Genomic DNA, 24,749 nt, shown 5'->3' with positions numbered 1-24,749 from the left:
GCTTTGTGAATGGGGGAGGGCACCAGCGTTGTGGGAGGGGGGGGGGGGGGCACCAGCGTTGTGGGAGGGGGAGGGCCACCAGCCTTGTGGGAGGGGGAGGGAGGGGGGGGGCAAGGCAGCTTTGTGAATGGGGAGGGGGGGGCACCAGCGTTGTGGGAGGGGGGGGCACCAGCGTTGTGAAGGGGGGAGGGGGGGGGCACCAGCGTTGTAAGAGGGGGGCAAGGCAGCTTTGTGAATGGGGAGGGGGGGGGGCACCAGCATTGTGGGAGGGGGAGGGAGGGGGGGCAAGGCAGCTTTGTGAATGGGGAGGGGGGGGCACCAGCGTTGTGAAGGGGGGAGGAGGGGGGCACCAGCGTTGTAAGAGGGGGGGCAAGGCAGCTTTGTGAATGGGGGAGGGGGGCACCAGCCTTGTGGGAGGGGGGAAAGTTGCGTTGATGACACGGCGCGCCGGTGACGCGGTTCGTTGATGACGCGGCGCGTTGTTGCGCGGGTTCGTTGTTGTGCGAGTTGGTTGATGACGCGGCGCGTTGTTGCGCGTGTTCGTTGATGACGCGGCGCGTTGTTGCTCGGGTTCGTTGTTTCGCGGGTTCGTTGATGACGCGCCGACGCGGCGCGTTGTTGCGCGGGTTCGTTGGTGACGCGGCGCGTTGTTGCGCGGGTTGGTTGATGACGCGGCGCGTTGTTGCGCGGGTCCGTTGGTGACGCGGCGCGTTGATGACGCGGCGCGTTGATGACGCGAGCGGGCGTCGGCGGCCAATGGGCAGCCGCGTTGCTGCTGGGTGGGTGCAGCGGGCCGGCCGGGGAGCGATGGCGGCTGCGCGCTTCCACGATCGGTTCCGACCCACGGCCTCGGCCGAGGTCGTCAACCTGCTGTCGGACGAGGAGGACGAGGAGCAGCGGCCGGAGCCGCGGGACATCGACACGGCCTCGGCCTCCAACCGCGCCCCCCCCGAGCCGCGCCGCGTCCATCTTCGGCCCGCGGCCTTCGCCGCCCTTCTTCCCGCCCTCGGCGAGGAGCCGCCTGAGCACGACCTCGACCGCGGCTTCGTCTTCTTCGAGAACCAGAAACTCTTCTGTGAGGTGAGGGAGCGCCTCTGGGGGAGGGAGGGAGCGCCTCTGGGGGAGGAAAGGAGCGCCGCGGGGAGAGGGAGGGAGCGCCTCTGGGGGAGGGAAGGAGCGCATCTGGGGGGGGGAGGGAGGGAGCGCCTCTGGGGGAGGGAGGGAGGGAGCGCCGCGGGGAGAGGGAGGGAGCGCAACTGGGGGAGGGAGGGATCGCCGCGGGGAGAGGGAGGGAGCGCATCTGGGGGTGAGGGAGGGAGCGCCTCTGGGGGAGGGAGGGAGCGCCGCGGGGAGAGGGAGGGAGCGCATCTGGGGGAGGGAGGGAGCCCCGCGGGGAGAGGGAGGGAGCGCCTCTGGGGGAGGGAGGGAGCGCCTCTGGGGGAGGGAGGGAGCGCCTCTGGGGGAGGGAGGGAGCGCCGCGGGGAGAGGGAGGGAGCGCCGCGGGGAGAGGGAGGGAGCGCCTCTGGGGGAGGGAGGGAGCGCCTCTGGGGGAGGGAGGGAGCGCCGCGGTGGGTGTTTTTCTGGAGCAGGGTCCCGACGCGAAACGTCACCTATCCACGTTCCCCAGAGATGCTGCCTGACCCGCTGAGTTACTCCAGCACTCTGTGAAACGTCATCTATCCATGTTCTCCACAGATGCTGCCTGACCCGCTGAGTTACTCCAGCACTCTGTGAAACGTCACCTATCCATGTTCTCCACAGATGCTGCCTGACCCGCTGAGTTACTCCAGCACTCTGTGAAACGTCACCTATCCACGTTCCCCAGAGATGCTGCCTGACCCGCTGAGTTACTCCAGCACTCTGTGAAACGTCATCTATCCATGTTCTCCACAGATGCTACCTGACCCACTGAGTTACTCCAGCACTCTGTGTATTTCCACTCCCCCCTCCAGGACCTTGCAACGCCTTGTTCTTGGTTCTTGGTCCTCCAAAATATTCCAAATGGAATTTAAACTGGAGGTGGTGGAGTATGGACTTAAGCAAGAAGGGCTTCTTGGAGGACAAGAGCTGCCTTAAATGTAGTTGCGTCTGGTTGAGTAACTATAGTAGGGTGAAGACTATTCCATGCTTTAATTGTGCGAGGGAAGAATGAATTGCTATACACATCTCTCAACAAACTTGCTCTGCTACAGGGGCCCTGCTTTTCCCCTGGTTCTCAGTGTCCCCCATCCCTGTCTTTCAAGGCCATCTCTGCACAAGGTTTTGGGGCTTCTGCCTGATGTCTCCTTATGTAGCTGGGTGGTATTTATAACTGGTCAGAAGGAATGTGTTAAGTTTTTGGGTCGAGACCCTTCTTCAGACTGAAATGACACCTATTCCTTCTATCCAGAGATGCCTGTATCGTGAGTTACTCCATCATTTTGTGTCTATCTTCGGTTTGTTTCTGAGTGGCACAGCAAGTAGATCTGCTGTCTCACAGCCCCAGTGACCCGGGTTAGATCCTGACTACGGGCGCTGCCTGTACGGAGTTTGCACGTTCTCCCCGTGACCGCGTGGGTTTTCTCCAGGAGCTCTGGTTTCCTCCCACACTCCAACGACGCACAGGTTTGTATGTTGAATGGCTTGGTGTATGTGTAAATTGTCCCTAGTGCGTGTTGGACAGTGCTAGTGTGCGGGGATCGCTGGTCGGTGCGAACTCGGTGGGCCAAAGGGCCTATTTCCGCGCTGTATCTAAACTAAAACTAAATTAAACCAGCATCTGCAGCTCCTTCCTACAACGGTATTTATTGACTCTTCTGGACATCATATGTGTTACAGGAATTGAACTAACATGAGGTAAATTTTAATGCTGCTGTTATAGAAATATGGGAAATAAAATCAGTTTGGAAATGCATCAGTGAGAGAAAGGAAGTGCTTGTGTTTCCTTTTTGTGACTTGATGGCCACGATTTTGTCCTTGACCTTGAATTGGAGTTGTTGCTGTTTTTTTTAACAAAGCTGGTAATTACTTTGTGATGGGTGGCCAGGGGTTGTCGATGAGCCCAACAGATAAGACTTGCCTTGAAACTGTGCACACTGGTGGCCTTGTTCAGCAGTGCATCTGAGGGCCGCCTGGGACTTGCCCTTTTGGCCAGGGTGAGTTCCTTTGCTGAGACAAGGGTATTTAGGGGCTGTGGCATTTGCATGTGAACGAGCTTCCACTGGGATGGATTGAGCCTGCCTGTGTTGAGCGCCAGGAAGTATAATGACAGCTTTGACTTGCATGGCTGCACAGTGAGATTGAACACTCCTGTGCTGTTGGGTTTTGCTTTCACGTTGGCATTATTCTATCAGAATGTTTGTAATCATTTGGCAGCATCTCTGGAGAACGGTGTCAATGGGAATGACAGGATTTTCACCACTAGTTGTACGTAATCTAACCATTGAAAAAGCCTTAAGGAATGTTTCAAAGTTTTGAGTCTTAAAGCTGAGCCTGTCCCATGGACAACTCTACCCTTCAAGAAGCTGATGTTTGCTGCATCATTGATTCCCAGTGGTACTGCATGGAGCTGTATATCTTTGGATGTAGCGGGTCATTCTGTGTGTACTGCTGGCTCCAAGATCTTGACTTGCATTCACCACATTCCCTTCAGATGGGGGGTGGGGGTTTCAAAGTTCTGTTTATTGTCACCTGTACCAATTAAGGTACAGTGATATGTGAATTACCATACAGACATACGAAAATAAGCAACAAGACACACAACTACATATAAGTTAACATAAACATCCACCACAGCAGATTCCCCACATTCCTCACGGTGATGGAAGGAATAACGTCTAAACTTCTTCCCCTTTATTCTCCCGCGGTCGGGGCAGTCGAACTATCCGCAGTCATGGCAGTCGAAGCCCACGCCTCAGGGCGGTCGGAGCTCCCGTGGCTTGGAATTCCCGAAGTCGGTCTCTGACCAGAGACCGCGGACTCCGTGATGTTAAGTCCGCAAGCACCCACGGTTGGAGCTCCGAGCTCAATCCCTGGCAAGTGGATCGCGGGCTCCACGATGTTAAAGTCCCCTAGGCTCCCCGCTGTGGAACTCTCCAGGTTAGGCCGCAGTGTGGAAGAACATATGATACGGAAACAAATCGCATCTCCGTTGTGGTAAGAGATTAGAAAAACTTTCCCCCAATAGCCCACCCCCCCCACATAAAACAAGCTAAAGAACACTAAAAACATACATTTAACACATACTATTACAACACTTAGACGGGAGGGACAGACATGTTTGGCAAGGCAACCATTGCTGCCCCACCCGGTTACTCCAGTGAAACGCCAGGGTGGTGAGAGCAGTTGTTTGGCTGATACGGTCTGATACACAGGCTTGATTAAGCAGCTTGGCAACTTTCTGTGTACTGTCGTTTCAGCACCAGGAATGGGTTGTAATCATGACATACAACACGGGCTGGGTGAACTCGGGGTGAGCTTTTTGGCAGTTATTTTCGGCGGGTTTTAAATTGATTAAAGAGTTGCTTCCTTCATTTAGAACATCTGTGCTTAGTGTCTGTTTGCACAGTTTCCATGCAAGGCCCAGGGTGGAAGCGTTTAGTTTTGTTTATCCTCGCATGTATGGAGGAACAGTCGTGCGCTATCCAGGATGACTACATGATTACAATTAAGCCGTCCACAGTGTACAGATACAGGATAAGAGAATACCGTTTAGTGCAAGTTAAAATCCAATTGAGGATCTTCCATGGGTCTCCAATGAGGTAGATGGGAAGTCAAGACCGCTCTCTAGTTGGTGAGAGGACGGTTCAGTTGCCTGACAACAGTTAGGAAGAAACTCATTGAATAATAATGATAATTAGTTGAAAATGGTAAATGTGAGGTGACAAGTGAGGCAGCGTTGAGCTGTTTAAATATTAGAAGCATGTGTATTTAGAGGCCTGGTTTCTGGGATGATGTGTGGATCTGTGATGGATGCTCGCAGGCTCTCCATGTGGAGGAGAGTACCATGTGGAGGAGAGCACAGGGCCCGGCTGGGACACTGGAGGCTCTTTCCAAACTGTCATCTTCTTGGTTTGACTGGGCTTGTCGACAACTGTTGCTTTTCCTTCCTCACAGTGGCCTGAGGGCAGACTTGTAAACATTAACCGATGCTTTCCCTTTCTTTGTTCCTTCCTGCCTCCCTCCACATTCCCATCCATTTTAGTTTATGGAATACTGTGGTACGTTAACGGAAGAAAACCCAGAGGTGATGAGCTTCCTGCAGAAGAAATACGACAAGGCATTCCCGGACTACCTGGCCTCCACGGAATTCCGAAACATCCTGGGCCGCTGCCTCACCAGGGTTCAGGGCAAGAAAAGTAAAGTCTTTGTTTACATCAATGAGCTGTGCACTGCACTCAAAGCCAACTCGCAGAAAAACAAGCTGGCTTTGGTCGGCAGAGAGAACTCCAAGCTGGAGGTGGAGGGCGGCCCGTCTGTTACGGAGGATAGCAAGGAGCAAGGGGCTTGTCCTGAGAGGACGTCTGTCCCCACAGAAGGTGCCCCCTCCACATCCGTCCCCACCCTAGCCGACCGCAAGCGCTCCGGCTCACGACGACAGATCCGGTACCTGGAAAATCTCCTGAAGGTTTACGCGGACGAAATCAGGCGTCTGCAGGAGAGGGAGATGAACTTGGAGGAACTGGAAGACGAGGATTCCTCGTACATTCAGGAGCACCGGCTGAAGAAGAAGATGATGAAGATCTTTGAGAAACTGTGTGAGCTGAAGAACTGCCTGAACCTGACTGGCCGGGTAATTGAGCAGCGTATCCCCTTCACTGGCACCCGTTATCCCGAGATCAACCGCAAGGTGGAGAGGTTCATCAACAAGCCAGACCACTTCCCTGACTACCTGGACATCAGGAACATCATGCAGAAGGTCAGCACCCGCCATAGCCTTGGCCTAAGCCACAGGCAGATCCACAGCATGGCACAGGATGTGTTCCGTGAGGTGGGAAACAGGTTGCAGGAGCGTCGACATCTCGACCTCGTCTACAACTTCGGCAGCCATCTCACCGACGACTACAAGCCAGGTGGGTACAGTGTGCACGGGGAGGCAGGTGGGCACAGTTCGGGGAGGCAGGTGGGTACAGCATGGGGAGGCAGGTGGGCACAGCTCGGGGAGGCAGGTGGGTACAGCATGGGGAGGCAGGTGGGCACAGCTCGGGGAGGCAGGTGGGTACAGCATGGGGAGGCAGGTGGGCACCGCATGAGGAGGCAGGTGGGTACAGCATGGGGAGGCAGGTGGGTACAGCATGGGGAGGCAGGTGGGCACAGCTCGGGGAGGCAGGTGGGTACAGCATGGGGAGGCAGGTGGGCACCGCATGAGGAGGCAGGTGGGTACAGCATGGGGAGGCAGGTGGGCACTGCATGGGGAGACAGGTGGGCACAGCGCGCACGGGGAGGCAGGTGGGCAACGTGCACGGGGAGGCAGGTGGGTACAGCATGGGGAGGCAGGTGGGCACGCACGGGGAGGCAGGTGGGCACAGCGCGCACGGGGAGGCAGGTGGGCACCACACGGGGAGGCAGGTGGGCACAGCACGCATGAGGAGGCAGGTGGGCACAGCACGCATGAGGAGGCAGGTGGGCACAGCACGCATGAGGAGGCAGGTGGGCACAGCACGGGGAGGCAGGTGGGCACAGCATGGGGAGGCAGGTGGGCACAGCGCGCACGGGGAGGCAGGTGGGCACAGCGCGCACGGGGAGGCAGGTGGGCACAGCACGGGGAGGCAGGTGGGCACAGCACGGGGAGGCAGGTGGGCACAGCACGGGGAGGCAGGTGGGCACCACATGGGGAGGCAGGACCATGGGGAGGCAGGTGGGCACCACACGGGGAGGCAGGTGGGCACAGCACGGGGAGGCAGGTGGGCACAGCACGGGGAGGGGGGTAACAGACAGCCTGGGGTAACCTCGCCTTCTGCTAGCAGGTGGTTGGGTGTTTGCTGTTGTGTGGGTGCTGGTGGGTGCGTGTGTGTGGGTGCTGCTGTGGGTGGGTGGGTGCGTGTGTGTGTGGGTGCTGCTGTGTGGGTGGGTGCGTGGGTGTGTGGGTGCTGGTGCGTGTGTGTTTGCTGGTGTGTGTGTGTGGGTGCGTGTTTGGGTGCTGATGTGTGTGTGGGTGGGTGCGTGTGTGTGTGCCGGTGCGTGTGTGGGTGGGTGCTGGTGCGTGCGTGTGCTGGTGCGTGCGTGTGCTGGTGCGTGGGTGGGTGCTGGTGTGGGTGGGTGCGTGTGGGTGCTGGTGCGTGGGTGGGTACGTGTGTGGGTGCCGGTGGGTGTGGGTGCTGATGCATGTGCGTGGGTGCCGGTGGGTGTGGGTACGTGTGTGGGTGCTGGTTTGTGCCGGTGGGTGTGTGTGGGTACGTGTGTGGGTGTGGGTACATGTGTGGGTGTGTGTGGGTGCCGGTGGGTGGGTGCCGGTACGTGTGTGGGTGGGTAGGTGTGTGTGGGTGCCGGTGGGTGGGTGCCGGTGTGTGTGTGGGTGGGTGTGTGGGTGCTGGTGCCGGTGGGTGTGTGTGTGGGTGTGTGTGGGTGCTGGTGCATGTGCGTGGGTGCCGGTGTGGGTACGTGTGTGAGTGCTGGTGGGTGGGTGCCGGTGGGTGTGTGGGTGCCGGTGAGTGGGTGCCGGTACGTGTGTGGGTGCATGTGTGGGTGGGTGCCGGTGGGTGTGTGTTGGTGCGTGTGTGGGTGGGTGTGTGCGTGGGTGCCGGTGCATGTGCGTGGGTGCCGGTGGGGGTGGGTGTGGTACGTGGGTGGGTGCTGGTGCATGTGCATGGGTGCCGGTGGGGGTGGGTGTGTGGGTGTGGTACGTGGGTGGGTGCCGGTGGGTGTGTGGGTGCTGGTGCATGGGTGCCGGTGGGGGTGGGTGTGGTACGTGGGTGGGTGGGTGTGGTACGTGGGTGTGTGGGTGCATGTGTGGGTGGGTGGGAGTGTGTGGGTGCCAGTGGGTGTGTGTGGGTGGGTGCTGGTGCATGTGCGTGGGTGCTGGTGGGGGTGGGTGTGTGGGTGCGGTACGTGGGTGGGTGCCGGTACGTGTGTGGGTGCATGTGTGTGTTGGTGGGTGTGTGGGTGGGTGCATGTGCGTGGGTGCCGGTGTGTGTGTGTGGGTGTGGTACGTGGGTGGGTGGGTGCTGGTGCATGTGCGTGGGTGCCGGTGGGGGTGGGTGTGGTACGTGGGTGGGTGCTGGGGCTGGTCTGCATGCGGTCACTTCTCCATCTTGACCCGTCCATGGTCACATCATCCTCCATGCTGCCTGCTCCATGTGCCACAGATTGTAATGTGAGAGGGGAGATCTTCAAGGCTCTGTTCATCCTTGTGTGGCGTGGAAGCTACCAGGTTATACACTTTGCTCTTCTCAAGTTCCCACAAACATACTTTGGGAGTAAAGTCCTTGAGAACGTCTTCAGTGTAGTTTAGATACAGTGTGGAAACAGGCCCTTCGGCCCACCAAGTCTGAGCCAGCCAGTAATTACGCCATGTGCTACAAACTAGGGACAATTTACAAATTACAGAAGCCAATTAACCTATAAACCTGCACGTCTTTGGGATGTGGGAAGAAACCGGAGCACCTGGAGAAAGCCCACGCCTGTCGGGAAGGACGTACAAACTCCGTACAGGCAACACCCACAGTCAGGATCAAACAGATGTTGAAAAGAATGGCAATGCGATTTTGTTATTCCTCGCTTGTCATGTTGTTGAATTGTTCTGTCCAGAATGTTAGACAGACGGAACAGAAATGGCACCCCTGACCTATCCGGCGTTTAGGAAAGTAAGTCTTCATCAATCCAAGCACGAGAACATAGAACTGCACAGGGACAGGCCCTTCAGCCCACGATGTCTGTGCTGAACATGGTGCTAAGATCAACCCTTATTTGTCTGTACATGATCCATATCCCTCCATTCCCTGCTTATCCATGTGTCTATCCAAAAGCCTCTTCAACGCCACTATCCACCCCTGGCAGAGCGTTCCAGGCCTATAAAAACGTCCATGCTTAAAAAAGAAAACTTGCCTAGCAAACTTTAAACTTTGCCCCTCTCACGTTACAGCTATTCCCTCTAGTGTTTGATGTTTCCATCCTGGGAGAAGGGTTCTGACTGTCTACCCTATCGATGCCTGTCATAATGTTATACACTTCTGTCATATACAGCAGCCTCTATAGTTCCAGAGAAAACAACCTCTCCTTACAGCTAATATCCTCTAATCTCTGCATCATTCTGGTAGAAATGGGGCTTCGCACAAACAGAGCCAGGTCAGAATGAACTCTGGCCACTGGAGTTGAGGCAGCAGCTCGACCTGCTGCTCCCTAGCGGTGGGGAAAGGCAGTGAGTGAGTTGGTCTGTGCTGCATCGGCCCCGTTCTCACCTCTCCAACAGATAGACCTTGTCCACTGATGACGGTGTGTTTCTCTCCAGCCAAGGACCCGGCCTCGATGGACAACACCTTGGAAAAGCGGCTCCGGCAGAACCGCAGCGTGGCACTTGGGCGTCTGGACGAGGTGGTGAAGAAGTTTGCAGAGATCCAGGATGTTGGGGAAATGGAGGAGGAGGAGAAGAGAAAGAAGAAGCTGCAGCAGCAGCAGGCGACTGCCCTGAGTGCATCTGAAGCAGGCAGCAAGGGGGTCACAGAGCAGACCGAGGCTCAGACCGAGGCTCAGACCGAGGAGGAGGAGGTGGTGGTAAAGGAGGAAGAGGTGGAGGATGCAGCCTCTGACGAGGAGGAAGAGGAGGAGGAGGAAGACTTGTCTTCTGAGACTGACATTGAAGAGGAGCTGTCTAAGATCGAGATGGCTGCAGACCCAGAGGAGGAGCCGCAAGAAGGTATGATGCTGTTCCCCATGTCCTGTCCCACCTCCCCTCCCCCCCCCCCCCCCGGGTCATGTTCCTCCCCCCCCCCCGGTCCTGTTCCTCCTCTCCCCCCCCCCCCCTGTCCCTCCACCCCCCCTCCCCGGTCCTGTTCCTCCTCTTCCTCCCCCCCCCCCGACCTGTACCCCCCCGGTCCTATTCACAGAGTTTCACAGAGTGCTGGAGTAACTCAGCGGGTCAGGCAGCATCTGTGGAGAACATGTATAGGTGACGTTTCACAGAGTGCTGGAGTAACTCAGCAGGACAGGCAGCACTTCTGAAGAGAAGGAATGGGTGACGTTTCGCGTCGAGACCCTTCTTCAGACTGATCTAGACTAAGAAGCCTAACCCTGCGTCTGTCAGCTTCAGGGAGGGGTTGAGGTTTTGCGGAACGACGTCTGGATCGGGGCTAGTAGCTTCAGGGAGAGGTTGCACAGGCTTGGACTGCTTTCTCTGGAACACCCACGGTTCAGGGGAGCCCTGATAGAAGTGTAGACAGAGGCATAGATGGGGTAGACAGTCAGAAACTCTTTCCCAGGGTGGAAAGTCAAAGGCCTTTGGCCATCACCTTAAGATAAGGGGGGTAAAGTTTAAAGGAAATAGTGGGCCAAGTGTTTTTAACACAGAGGATGGTGGGTGCCTGGAACATGCTGCCAGGGGTGTGGTTGAGGCATGTATAATAACGGCATTCAGGGAACGGAGGGATAATGATCACTTGCAGGCAGGTGAGATGAATTGTTTGGCACAGATGTGGTGGGCCGAAGGGCCTGGTCCTGTAATGTACTGTGTTCTGGTCAGTTGAGAGCCTGTGAAAAGGGGAGAGGCTGGAGGTTAATCAGATAGAAACATAACAGAAAATAGGTGCAGGAGTAGGCCATTCGGCCCTTCGAGTCAGCATCGCCATTCAACATGATCACGGCTGATCATCCAAAATCAGTACCCCATTCCTGCTTTTCCCCCATATCCCTTGATTCCCGTAGCCCCAGAGCTAAATCTAAATCTCTTGAAAATGTGTGGATACTTTTTTGTTCCCTTCACCCTCATTGTTGAAATCTCGTTACATCTGGAGTTTTATTAAAGACTTATCTCATTCTGTGTATTATGGAAAGAAGTGCTGGCCTCTATATAAATATCCCTTCAGTTTACTGAAGATTCTCCAAATTGTTGTCTGCCTCGTTTGCTATGACTCAACAAGTGCTCGTCTCCACTGTGTTTCAGATGAGACTGGGGAAGGCAGTGATGTTGACGAGGTGGACGTTCTGCCTGAAGACTCGCTGCAGTCATCGGATGAAGAGAGTGAGGGGCCTGAGGAGGCAGACGCAGAGGCAGGAGAGGAGGGCAGAGTTGTCCCATCAGGAGAGAGACCGGAGCAGGCGGGAGCTGAGGACAGTCCCACCTGTACAAGAGACGGCGGTGAGCTGGAGCAGCAGGATGTGGTAGACGGGCACAGTGCTCACAGTGTCGGCAACAGTCCAGCAGGCACGGACCGGGAGCTAGGAGACAGGCAGCCAGTGAGGCAGACCAAGAGAAGTCGAGCAGACTCCAGTGGGCAGAAAGAGGAGGCAGTAACACCTCCATCTGAAGCCTGCGAGGACATCTCATCTGATGAGCAGAAATCAGTCACCACTTTGACCACTCGCATGTGCGATACAGGAACCATGGTATGTTCTGAGGCACAACCTTTGACACTTAAAGATAATGCAAACTTGGACAAAACACCTGTCATTGATAAAGAGAATTTGTTGCAAACTGACAGACAGGTTTCTGGACTCTGCCTAACTGCAGTCAATGGAAAAGAGGGGGATTCTGTCCTCGACGGCTCGCCAGTTGCAAAGAGAATAAAACGAGAGGGAGCCGTGAACCAGGGGTAAGTGGCAGATACTTGCTCTGCCTTCTCTTTACTCCTATAGATTTGTTGCAGAAATGCTCCATCAGTCACAGACAGATGCTGATCCCCTCATTGGGGAATGTTGGGTCTGTGGGAACTGCTGCAACACTGTACCATGACGAGCATTATCTTGGCAATGGCCTCACCCTCTTGCATCCTGCTAGACTGAGAGCTGATAGTGGCACCTTGTCCACAGCAATGATTCCTGAACCCATCTCTCAGTCTTTGACTGCAGGAGAGGGAACAGGGATGTGGTGAGTGGGGGTGGGAATCCATGTTTAGGGTTGAGATTGGACGGTTAGCGAAGGGTTTTGGTTTTACGTGCACTAATGCTACACATCAGCTGGATATTCCCAACTTCCTGTGTTTGCTCCCACATCTCCTTCCTTTCTTTTTAGACAAGAGGAGATGCATGTGAAAAGATTTGTCTGTGGTGTTTTAGTTTCCAGTGCCCAGAAATGATATCAGTCTTACTAACCAAAGATAATTGTGAAATTGTGGGGGCTCCCAAGGGTCGGGCCATACCACTACCGACCCCTCAGCACTGGAATGGACCAGTCCAGGGTGGCGGTCCGGTACTACATATATAAGGACAAGGTTTTGGGCACGAAGCCATTCCTGCAGACTCGACCCGTCTGATAACCGTGTAATAAACCATAACGCCCCCCCCCCCAAAATACCCGGCTCCTTGACTTTATTTCGGGCCTCTCTCGACGCACCACAAGATTAGTTTTGTTTAATTTTGTTGTTGGGCTCTGGTCTATGCTGGAAAGATGAGTCTCGATTTGCCCTGAAATAAGTGGTGGGGAAGATGCTGGAGTCAATTATAAAAGACGAAATTGCTGAGCATTTGGATAGCAGTAACGGGATCATTCCGAGTCAGCATGGATTTACGAAGGGGAAATCATGCTTGACAAATCTACTGGGATTTTTTGAGGATGTAACTAGGAAAATTGACAAGGGAGAGTCAGTGGATGTGGTGTACCTCGACTTTCAGAAAGCCTTCGACAAGGTCCCACATAGGAGATTAGTGGGCAAAATTAGGGCACATGGTATTGGGGGTAGGGTACTGACATGGATAGAAAATTGGTTGACAGACAGAAAGCAAAGAGTGGGGATAAATGGGTCCCTTTCGGAATGGCAGGCAGTGACCAGTGGGGTACCGCAAGGTTCGGTGCTGGGACCCCAGCTATTTACGATATACATTAATGACTTAGACGAAGGGATTAAAAGTACCATTAGCAAATTTGCAGATGATACTAAGTTGGGGGGTAGTGTGAATTGTGAGGAAGATGCAATAAGGCTGCAGGGTGACTTGGACAGGTTGTGTGAGTGGGCGGATACATGGCAGATGCAGTTTAATGTAGATAAGTGTGAGGTTATTCACTTTGGAAGTAAGAATAGAAAGGCAGATTATTATCTGAATGGTGTCAAGTTAGGAGGAGGGGGAGTTCAACGAGATCTGGGTGTCCTAGTGCATCAGTCAATGAAAGGAAGCATGCAGGTTCAGCAGGCAGTGAAGAAAGCCAATGGAATGTTGGCCTTCGTAACAAGAGGAGTTGAGTATAGGAGCAAAGAGGTCCTTCTACAGTTGTACCGGGCCCTGGTGAGACCGCACCTGGAGTACTGTGTGCAGTTTTGGTCTCCAAATTTGAGGAAGGATATTCTTGCTATGGAGGGCGTGCAGCGTAGGTTCACTAGGTTAATTCCCGGAATGGCGGGACTGTCGTATGTTGAAAGGCTGGAGCGATTGGGCTTGTATACACTGGAATTTAGAAGGATGAGGGGGGATCTTATTGAAACATATAAGATAATTAGGGGATTGGACACATTAGAGGCAGATAACATGTTCCCAATGTTGGGGGAGTCCAGAACAAGGGGCCACAGTTTGAGAATAAGGGGTAGGCCATTTAGAACGGAGATGAGGAAGAACTTTTTCAGTCAGAGGGTGGTGAAGGTGTGGAATTCTCTGCCTCAGAAGGCAGTGGAGGCCAGTTCGTTGGATGCTTTCAAGAGAGAGCTGGATAGAGCTCTTAAGGATAGCGGAGTGAGGGGGTATGGGGAGAAGGCAGGAACGGGGTACTGATTGAGAGTGATCAGCCATGATCGCATTGAATGGCGGTGCTGGCTCGAAGGGCTGAATGGCCTACTCCTGCACCAATTGTCTATTGTCTATTGGCTTGTTGGGCCATTTTGGGGGAATTGAAGAATCGTTGCATGGGTGGTCGTTTATCAGGTTGTGGAGAATTTGCTGCAGTGTGGTGAGTCTTGGTTATTGATCTGATCGTATAACTTGTGCTACCCCTGTGGAACGAATGAGAATCAGACTGCCACGTACAATTATTGATTATTAGTTATTGATCTGATCATATAACATGTGCTACCCCTGTGGAACTAATGAGAATCAGACTGCCACGTACAATTATTGATTATTAGTTATTGATCTGGTCGTATAACTTGTGCTACCCCGTGGAACGAATGAGAATCAGACTGTCACGTACAATTATTGATTATTGGTTATTGATCTGATCGTATAACGTGCTACCCTGTGGAACTAATGAGACTCAGACTGCCACGTACAATTATTGATTATTGATCTGGTCATATGACGATTGTGCCCTCCCTGTGGAACTAATGAGCAGCTCACTGCTGCCACAGCAATAATGCTGGGGCTTGGCCTGTCAGTCAGTAAAAGGGGTCAGCGCAACAATTATAGAGTGAGGATACTGTCACAGTCTGTACATCTCGATGAGCAATGTGCATAAAGTGGGCATCTCGCCAGCAAAGGCATCGAGGGTCCCAGCATTCAGCCAGCCTGCACCCATGTGTGACGGGCAGCATGGGAGGCTGGTGCTGGGCAACAACTTTGTCGGTTCCATCAGTGTTGGGGGGAAGAGCTGGAGGCTCAAGGGACAGGCTGGGGAATCGGAGCTCCTGGACTTGATGGGTGAAGAGGCTGTTCCTTTATTGCCTGTGACTGCTCTTTGTCGATGCAGCTGGTATCTCTTGCATGGTGACAGATACCAGCCCATTAATTGGTGTATCTACCAAGCCATTATCTACAGGGGCAGTGGGTTTGACAGCACTGGATTCTCCAGTACCACAACCCGTTACAAGGCAGTGGGTTTGACAGCACTGGATTCTCCAGTACTACCAACCTATTAGCTACAGGGGCAGTGGGTTTGACAGCACTGGATTCTCCAGTTAGCTACAGGGGCAGTGGGTTTGACAGCACTGGATTCTCCAGTTAGCTACAGGGGCAGTGGGTTTGACAGCACTGGATTCGCCAGTTAGCTACAGGGGCTGTGGGTTTGACAGCACTGGATTCTCCAGTTAGCTACAGGGGCTGTGGGTTTGACAGCACTGGTTTCTCCAGTTAGCTACAGGGGCAGTGGGTTTGACAGCACTGGATTCTCCAGTTAGCTACTGGGGCTGTGGGTTTGACAGCACTGGATTCTCCAGTTAGCTACAGGGGCAGTGGGTTTGACAGCACTGGATTCTCCAGTTAGCTACAGGGGCAGTGGGGTTGACAGCACTGGATTCTCCAGTTAGCTACTGGGGCTGTGGGTTTGACAGCACTGGATTCTCCAGTTAGCTACAGGGGCAGTGGGTTTGACAGCACTGGATTCTCCAGTACTACAACCCGTTAAATGCGGCAGACGTGCACGGCAGCTCGGACACCTTTAACAGCACAACGCGACCATGTGGAATGCAGGCATGGAGCTTTGTCCTCTCGGTTTGGTTCAAGGAGCACAGATGTGTGGGGATTTTGAGGTCGGCCCTGGTTACTGAGTTGTAATGTTTGCAGCGTGGAGGCAGCCACTGTTGGGGTCACACTACTCTGCCCCAACCCTGCACAGGCTCCGTTAAACACAGGCCATTTCATCTCTCTCATTGTTCTGTAGTTATTTCAGACCTCTTGCCTTGGTTTTCTGGGCTTTGTAAGGGAGTGGATCCTTCCATTCTGGGCCCAACATTATACTCCATGAAGGTATCACAAAATGCAGGAGTAACTCAGCAGGTCAGGCAGCATCTCAGGAGAGAAGGAATAGGTGACGTTTCAGATCAAGACCCTTCTTCAGACTGATGGGGACGGGACAAAGAAAGGATATAGGTGGAGACAGGAAGACAATGGGAGAACTGGGAAGGGGGAGGGGAAGAGAGGGACAGAGGAGCTATCTAAAGTTAGAGAAGTCAATCTTAATACCGCTGGGCTGTAAGCTGCCCGAGCGAAATATGAGATGCTGTTCCTCCAAGCCACCAGGAGATCAGGATGGTTAAGGCGGACTGAGCGGTATATCCAGCATTTTGTGATACCTTCGATTTGTACCAGCATCTGCAGTTATTTTCGTACACAGCTTGTACGCCATGAAGTATCTTGTCCCTTCTCCACAGAAGGCCATCCCATTGTCCAGTCTTTCCTTGCTCGTGAGCTTTGTCCATGGTCACGGATGAGCCTGCATCTGAGTCAGGCAGGAGTGGGAAGGACCGGACTTTGTAAATCTCCTGGACATTTAGTGGGTGCTGGCAACATGCGTTGGGCACGGGGCCGTTGGGACTGGTGGTGGGTTTATTATTCATGTTTGTTACTGTTTGTCTAACATGTTTCTCTCCCATGGGCAGCAGGAACGTGGAAGAGATTGAACTGATGGTGATTGAGGGGCCAGACTGCGTGCCATGTCTCCCGGGTGACAAGAGCCCACTCCCTGCTGTGGATTCCACCCAGGCCGACTCCCCACTGGTCAGTGTGGTCACCAGCTCCCAGACCAGCCCTGCAAGGCACAAGCGGGTAATTGCCATCCTTGCCTGGGGCCTGAGAAACGTTGCTGCAGATATTCAGCAGTACGGGGAACACCATTAATGCTTCACCTCGCCAACCCTGAGTCTCTCTCTTCCCTTGGAGACGCTGCCTGACCTGCTGGGTGTCTCCAATATGCTCCGTACAGGGGAGGGTGTGAGCAGCTGCGTGTGCTGCTTTGTCATCAGATACTCTATGATGCAGGCATAGGTTGTGGGTGTGGGCTAGGTAGGGCGGGTTAGTAGACTGGGGGGGAGAAGCTATGGGCTGGGACCGGGTGGGGTAGTGGCAACCAGTGGTGGTGTTGGGGGGGGGGGGGTGGGGCTGTGGATTGGGATGTGGGGCTGGGGCGTATGGGGGGGGGGGGTGGGCGGTGGAGTACATGCACTGGACGGTGATACCCCTAATGCACTGTATGAGATTCAACCTCCTATTTCTATGTTCAACTTCCCAAGCAATGGGTAATGTTAGTTCGCCCATTTCCACCTGCCTTGGCACCTGGGTCCTGTGTGCTGTGTATATCATTGCCCCAATTTCTCTGCACCTCTGCCCTGCTAACTCATCATTCAGATAACCATTCATTTAAATCCAGTTTTGAATTTTACCCGTTCCTCTTTTGCCTGATAGTTGGTCACTTGCAGTATCTCTATGCTTGGCGTCCTTCACAACGTGCCTTCAGTTTATAACTAGTGACAGTGGGAGGCCTCTGCACCCACCCCACTCTCCACTTGCCCCCTCTCCGTGTTCACTCCTCTGCCCACATCGTGTTTCCCCCCCACACATTGCATAACCATCAACGCAGATGGGTCCGTTCTGTTACAGTAGGTTGTTTTAAAAACATCACAATTGCCTTTGGCACCGGACAGGCATAGGAACAGATCATGTGGATACAGAGCCCACATTTGGTCAGAACTCGAGTTGCTTCCTAAAGCCGAGTGTGCAGTAGGTTCCATGGACAGTTTGGGCTAGTAATTGAGGTTAGTCAGGCCACAGCTCTGATGAGTATCACTCTCCTGAGTCCCTCCCTCTCCCACGAGTTGTGGTTTATGGACATTTCTGAGATGTCATGTTGCTGAAGGCTGGCGTGTCGAACCCTTTACTCTGCCAGTGACCATATTTTTTTTAGATTTAGAGATACAGCGCGGAAAAAGGCCCTTTGGCCCACCGAGTTCGCGCCGCCCAGTGATCCCCGCACACTAACACTATCCTACGCACACTAGGGACAATTTTTACATTTACCCAGTCAATTAACCTACATACCTGCACGTCTTTGGATGTGGGAGGAAACCGAAGATCTCGGAGAAAACCCACGCAGGTCACGGGGAGAACGTACAAACTCTGTACAGGCGGCGCCCGTAGTCAGGATCGAACCAGAGTCTCCGGCGCTGCATTTGCTGTAAGGCAGCAACTCTACCGCTGCGCCACCGTGCCATGCCGAGTACAGGAGCAAGAACTCAGTGCGTTAGGTCCGTTCTGTTCCAGCAGCACAGGCCCATAAATCCCATCCCTCCCCCTGCAGTTTGTTCTCAGACACCCAACATTGCATGCTTTATCATTGACCCTCAGTCAGGGCTAATGAACCCGCACCTCACTAGAATTTGGAAGGAAACCGGAGCACATTCCATGTGGTCCCATGTGGTTGGGATTAAACCTGGGTCACCAGAGCTGAGAGGCACCAAGTCCTGAGGTTGTGCCCTAGTGAGCAGGATGAACAGTGTTTGGTGGAGCTGTGCAGCTTGCTCTGACCAGGTTGTGCTTGTGTTTCAGGTGAACGTCGCAACACAATGTGACCCTGAAGAAATCATCATCTTGTCTGACTCTGACTGACACAGGGCTGAGTCCCTGGGTCACGGACAGTGCATCAAGGAAAGAGAAAGCTGTGGAGCTGTCTCAAATAGCAGAAGCATTGCAGGACATGTGTATCCTATTATTTGGGGCGAGTGCTGATGGGGTCAGAAGCTAGTGGCTCCCCACCCTCTCTTGTCCACTGGCCTGATGCTTGCTTCACTTCTCTAGGGAGTGGGGCAAGGCAGGGAGAAACCTATCCTGTGTTATAGGTTGTTTTAAAAATGTACAGATGAATTGTGTGCCGATGCACATGCTCAAAGGAGGACAACGCAAGGGCAGTTTCCAGATCAGAGGCAGCAGAACTGAAACGTCCAAAATTTGTCATCTGATCTTCACACTTCCCAAAACCTCAAGTGGTCCGCGCAGTAGAATCCTGCCGAAGGCAATTAAATGATTTTCCCTGATTGGAAATCTAACTTCACAGAAATAATTGGAGCTTGGTGATTCTAAGATTTAGTTGTGCGAGGCCTCTCTGTCTGCACTGCAGGCAGCTTGCCCTCACAGTGGGGGTCCCACAAGGTCGGGTATGAGCTGTGCTGGTCTTGGCTCAACCCTGGGCTGTCCCTTCCGCTCCCACCACCCTGCCCGTCAGTGGGAAGCAGGTGCCTTCTGTCTTGTGCAAGCCCACCTCTCTGGGGTTTACTGATACTGACCGGGCTGTGATGCTCTACAGATCAATGTCATTTAACCAGTGGCAAGGCCACGCACACTAATGGGTGGTGGTGTCATCGCTTGCCTCAGGGCTGGATGTGAAGTTGCTTTTCCATTCTCTGTTTCACTTTTTAAATGCAGAGTTTACTGCACTAAAGTTATGTATTAAAATTTAAAATAAAAAAAGCTAAATTTTTGGTCATGAAGCAGATTGACGTGACAACTGGTTTGCCAACAGTTAGTGTATTTGTCCTGAAACAGACATGCACGTTCTTGCTAGTGCCCCTTTTAGCTCCAGAAATGGACAGAGAAATGGCAGATGGAGTTTAATCCGAGCAAGTGTGAAGAAGGGTCTCGACCCGAAACATCACCCATTCCTTCTATCCAGAGATGCTGCCTCTCCATAGATTTATTCCAGCATTTTGTGTCTACTTTTGATCCGAGCAAGTGTCAGGTGTTGCACTCGGTGAGGTTGATTGCAAGGAGAAGGTATACAGTTAAAGGCAAGACCCTGAACAGCATTTGGGTGCAGGGAAATCTTGGGATCCAGGTCTGTACCTTCCTAAGTGGCAACACAAGTAGGTAGAGTGGTTAAGAAGGCACATGGTGTACACAAGGGGTGTGAGGTGATTGTGTGGGCAGATTGGATTAACACAGCTAACATCTACACAAGGGCCAGGATCGGTGCAGGTTAACAGTAGGGATACAGCAGAGTCTGCTCAGCCCTGGTGATTGCACTCACCATCTACCTGATGAATGAGACTGCCTTGGCCAAGCAGTCAGCGCGCTTGGCAAAGGGAACAAGAGATCACCATCTGTATGCAAGGATGCCACCTCTGCTCCAGTCCTTGACAGAAAGGATGCCATCCATCCCTGTCCATGAACAGTGCTGGCTGGTGAGACGGGTGTGACAGTGACAGACAGGAGTAGTACTGGCTGGTGAGACTCGGGTGTGACAGTGATAGACGGACAGGAGAGTGCTGGCTGGTGAGACGGGTGTGACAGTGACAGACAGACAGGAGGAAGGCTGCCATCCATTCCTGTCCATGAAGTGCTGGCTGGTGAGACTCGGGTGTGACAGTGATAGACAGACAGGAGGAAGGCTGCCATCCATCCCTGTCCATGAACAGTGCGGGCTGGTGAGACAGGTGTGACTGATAGACAGACAGGAGTAGTGCTGGCTGGTGAGACGGGTGTGACAGTGACAGACAGGAGGAAGGCTGGCTAGTGAAGCTCGGGTGCGACGGTGATAGACAGACAGGAGTAGTGCTGGCTGGTGAGGCTCGGGTGTGACAGTGACAGACAGGAGTGCTGGCAGGTACAAGGAGGGATGTCCAAAGCTCAGGGTGTCGCCAGTCACCGTAGGTGAGGGAGGTCTCAGCCCCAGCCGCTGATGTGCATCTTCCATTCTCTGCTAACCTGCTGACTTTAAACTGTTGGCCCTTTCTCCTGTTACAGAGTGGTGGTCACTGCACTGCACTGCACTGACCAACCGTGGATTTTACACCCCTCACTCGTTGACCTCCTCCAGCCTACCCCTGCACTCACCCTTTTGCTGGCCTCTTGCTCAACACCCAATTTAAATGCCCCATCCATGATTGTAAACTGCAGAATTCAACCCCTGAACTGCTGCCTCCTGAAAGCCTGTCGCTTTAACCATTTATTTTGTATTAGGAGCCTTAAGCACTTGGGATGATCCACTGCATCAGAGGTGCTATATAAATGTAGTTACTGCTGCTGGAGTAATTTTAAAATGGAACTACTGATTGATGTAAATCCTAAAATCCACAATGATCCAATCAAACAGAGATTGTGCATCTTGTAAATTGGGTGGGAAATGGAAGAAATGATAATGTAAGTCAAACAAACATGCGCTGAACAGGAGCAGATTGCTGTATTCAGGATATGAGCAGGTGAGTTGTGACCGTGCCAGTGCTCAGCTCCTCGGTGGGGCATCTAGCAGGTCAGTGCTGTGTCAGCCGCTTCCCCCACTCCACTCTCAGAGACCGGGACCATAGTTGTACCTTGGAGAAGCATTCAGGAAGCCACATGCGTGACGTTGTGAGATCTTGAGCCATTGCAGGCGGCTGGAAGCTGATCAGGCCAGTGTTGGGTCAGAATCGTCTCTCTCCGGTTCACCCTCACTGTCTTCCTCTTCCTCCTGGGCTGCACGCTGTGTGGGACGGGTGCAAGATTTAGAATGGGAAAACAAAGATGTAAACATGCCTGCTCTTATATCTGACCACTCGGTAACTATCCCTGTACCCCCTCTCACTTTCACCCCAAAACACACGCACACTGGCCACACCTTTCCTGGTGTCCAACTCTTAGCTATTACAAAAGTGTTGTTTTTAAACAAAAAATAGAAAATTCCCAAACTGGGCAAGTGGCAGATAGATACTTAACATTAAAAGTTTGAAAAGTTGGATTTACCTGCCGCTTATAGTCTTGAATCATTTTGGTTATTTTCTCTACAAAGGTAAAGAAAAGCCATTCAGGACAGCAAATAGGTTCAGGAAATTTACTTTTTATTCTAGTGTGTGTTTTTGTGTCACTTAACTGTTCTCTTGCCAAAGTGATTTTAATATTGTTTCCAAAATATAACCAAACAAGTGGTAAACCTACTGGGATTGGGAAATGGACCCAGATTTATCGATTCTTCTTGCTCCCTTTTCCAGGAAATAGGCTTGCACTTTATCTTTAATGCTTTTGAAAATCAAAATCGTAATCTTGTCACCAGTATGAGGGTGGCATCCCAGGACAGGCCAGGCCATGCTCATTGTCCGTTTTAGTGATGTGATCCTCAACATGATGGGTGGCTCTGCTCTATTTCAAGATGACTGAAACTGGCCCAAGAGTTGTTCCACACCACTCTTGGTCCAACTTGAAGTCAACCTTATTATTGTACTGGTGAGTAAGATGCAAGCAGAACAGTGTGGGTTCAGGTCTTGCGTTAGTACTGTGGGAGATTTGCATGGGTGTCAAATGGAGAACTAGCTATCAAGCTGCCATGCACAAAGGGACAGTAGTTACTCAGCCATTCCCTCAAGTTCCAACACAAGGGCCAGGGGCGAGCTCCAGCAGCTCCCATGGCTGTGGCTATCTGTTACAGGTCCTTCATCATTGCTCTGCAACTCCTGGGACTGCCATAAAAGGCGGTGCTGAGCAATGCCTCAAGGTTTAGCGGAGAGAGGCAACATGCACAAAATTAATGAACTATACAATGTGGGTGTACATGTGAAGCAGATACATTAGTGGCATTAAAGAGTCTTTTGGATGGGCACATGGATATGCAGGGATATGGAGCAAGCACAAGCAGGTAAGAGATAGTCGAGGCATGTTCGGCACAGACATTGTGAGCTAATGGGCCAGTTCTTGTGTTGTTCGATGTTCTTAGTTACACAACAGGGAAGTTCCAGGTAAGATTCTTTAAAATCACAGCTGATGCTTCCCTGATGATTTTCATACGATTAAATTCTGACAACAGATTTACCAGGAGTGACTGAGATGACATGACATTTTAGGAAAAGCCAGAAGATATCCAAGGATCCTAGGCTGAGCTGTGAAATGTACGAACGTGGTGGCTGGGTGGTGCCGTTGAATTTCATCATCAGCTGAATATTATGGTACTCACTGTCCAACATTGCCAACAAACTCATGACCAGAAACGTTGCAGTAAGGATGGTACTGACTACCCATTTCATGATCAGAATCATTGGGCAAACAATAGGGGAGTTAGTACACATTTAGTAAACATACCATCTGTCAAAGAACTACTGTTGATTTATAAAGCACTGAATGGTTTAGGGCCATAATACACCTCTGATCTGCTACATTATCAACCATCCAGACATCTCAGGCCGTCTGGAACAGGTCTGCTTTCTGACACCAGAGTCGGAACTAAACATGAAGAAGCGGCATTTAGTTTTTATGCACCACGTACATGGAACAAACTCCCAGAAAACTGCAGGTCCACTGCAACTCTCAGTTTTAAATCGAGGCTGATCACTTTTCTGTTTGATGCTGCTTTTTATTAAATCAAATAATTATTCATTTCTTACGCTGCACTGTAACTTTTATTCTTTTATTTTATACCTGTCGTGTTTTAGTTTAGCTTGTTTTTATTATCTATTCTCTTTAATGACTGTTTTTAATTGCTTTTAACTGCACTTTAATGTTTTATATAAAGCACTTTGAATTGCCTTGTGGCTGAAATGTGCTATATAAATAAACTTGCCTTGCAGAGGCACAGATCAATATCCCCTCATCTGTGAACAACTGCAACAAGAGGAAACCCCACTAACTGCAGCACTGGGATGGGTCCAAACCACCTATGCCATTGTGCAAAACCAAGCCTAGATATGTAAAGTCCAATCCCATTCACCCATCAAGTGTTCAAATATATGTAACAATGCTTGTAAATAATGAATGCATGTCAGTGTTGAGGAATGGCATTCTATTACTGACTGGTTACCATTGATGTTGGTTCCTGGTTTCCTTTGTGTGTGTGTGTGTGTGTGCGTGCCGGCTACTACAAAGTGCTTCCTGTTGGGTGGAGGAAGTATGAGGTGACACAGCTCGGCCCCATGGATGGTGAGCTGCTAGTTACTGTCCCATTTTCTCTCATACCACCTTTAGCCTCAGTAAAGTGTGCGGGGCTCTGATTCTCCACCACCTCACTGAGCGTGCTGACGAGAGAGTCGGTCTCTTCACCTATCTGAGCTAAACCCTCCAGCATTATGCTGTGCACTTGAAGACTTCAATCTCCCTGGTTGAGGCCAACGTGAATAGCATCTTTTATGTCTGACAAACCTACACGAACACAATCCTGAATCTTGTCTAGGCTGACTTGCAGAAATGCCAGAAGTTCTGCATTGCCGTTTAGCAATGTGCACTGCGGGCTGGCAAATCTGCCGTGCCTGCCTGCATGTTTCTGTGCATGCTGTGTTGGTCGGTGTTCTCCATGAATGAATGAATACGTTTATTGGCCAAGTATGTACTTGGTGCTCCGCTCACAAATGACAACACAAACATACAGTTAACAATTAAGAATAAAGCATAACCACATCAAAACAATAAGGATACAACATTACGGTATAAAAATGTGGGTGAAAATAAACCAGAGCAAAAAAAAGACTACTTTGGTTAGTCTGAATGTTGGTGAGACTCCATGGTGGTCTGAATGTTGGTGAGCAAGTCTGCAAATCTGCCCTGCCTGCCTGCATGTTTCTGTGCATACTGTGTTGGTCGGTGGTCTGAATATTGGTGAGCAAGTCTCCAAATCACTGGGTCTCTACCTCCTCTGTCCTGGAGAATTCATCGCCGAGGATCAGGGGCCTTTCCTGTCACAGTGTCCTGGTGCACACAGATGCCTGCGTGGACACCCAGATTCCACAGCCACAGCTTCTTCCTCCTGCTCTGCCACGTCTGTGGGTGAGGGCCAGGCTGCATTCCTGTGGGAGTTGCCCACAGTGGTAGTCAGAGGGGTGAGGCCAGGCTCGATGCCTGCTGCAGCAAGATTGGCCCAAGCTGTGAGCTGACTGCAGGTGATATCGGTGCAATTGGTAGAGCCTGTGCTGGAGGTGGGAAGGGTGGCTGAAACAGCAAGAGCAGTGGTGGAGGCAGCAGCAATCTACCCTCTGGGCTTCTGCTCCCCCAACAGATCTGCATTTTCTGTAAATAGATAAAAACAAATCTGATTTATAATTACA

At 52.2% G+C, this 24,749-nt stretch overlaps 1 protein-coding gene across 2 annotated transcripts; it reads left to right on the top strand.

Annotated features, from left to right (window-relative positions):
- Nucleotides 1–769: 769 nt before the first annotated feature.
- On the top strand, nucleotides 770–19,722 carry daxx (death-domain associated protein). Of its 2 annotated transcripts, none has more exons than XM_078416121.1 (6): nucleotides 770–1,080; nucleotides 5,183–6,050; nucleotides 9,425–9,829; nucleotides 11,072–11,720; nucleotides 16,368–16,530; nucleotides 18,307–19,722. In XM_078416121.1, the coding sequence occupies exons 1-6, from the start codon at nucleotides 808–810 to the stop codon at nucleotides 18,364–18,366; spliced, it is 2,418 nt and encodes an 805-aa protein (XP_078272247.1). In that variant the 5' UTR covers nucleotides 770–807; the 3' UTR covers nucleotides 18,367–19,722. The 2 variants fall into 2 exon arrangements, with proteins under 2 accessions (XP_078272247.1, XP_078272246.1); XM_078416120.1 differs by having other exon boundaries at nucleotides 16,365–16,530.
- Nucleotides 19,723–24,749: the final 5,027 nt, after the last annotated feature.

Source organism: Rhinoraja longicauda, chromosome 19 (genome assembly GCF_053455715.1).
Source record: "Rhinoraja longicauda isolate Sanriku21f chromosome 19, sRhiLon1.1, whole genome shotgun sequence".
Taxonomy (NCBI): Eukaryota; Metazoa; Chordata; class Chondrichthyes; order Rajiformes; family Arhynchobatidae; genus Rhinoraja; species Rhinoraja longicauda.
Note: the sequence above shows the minus strand (reverse complement) of the source record. Positions and strands in the feature narration are given on the sequence as shown.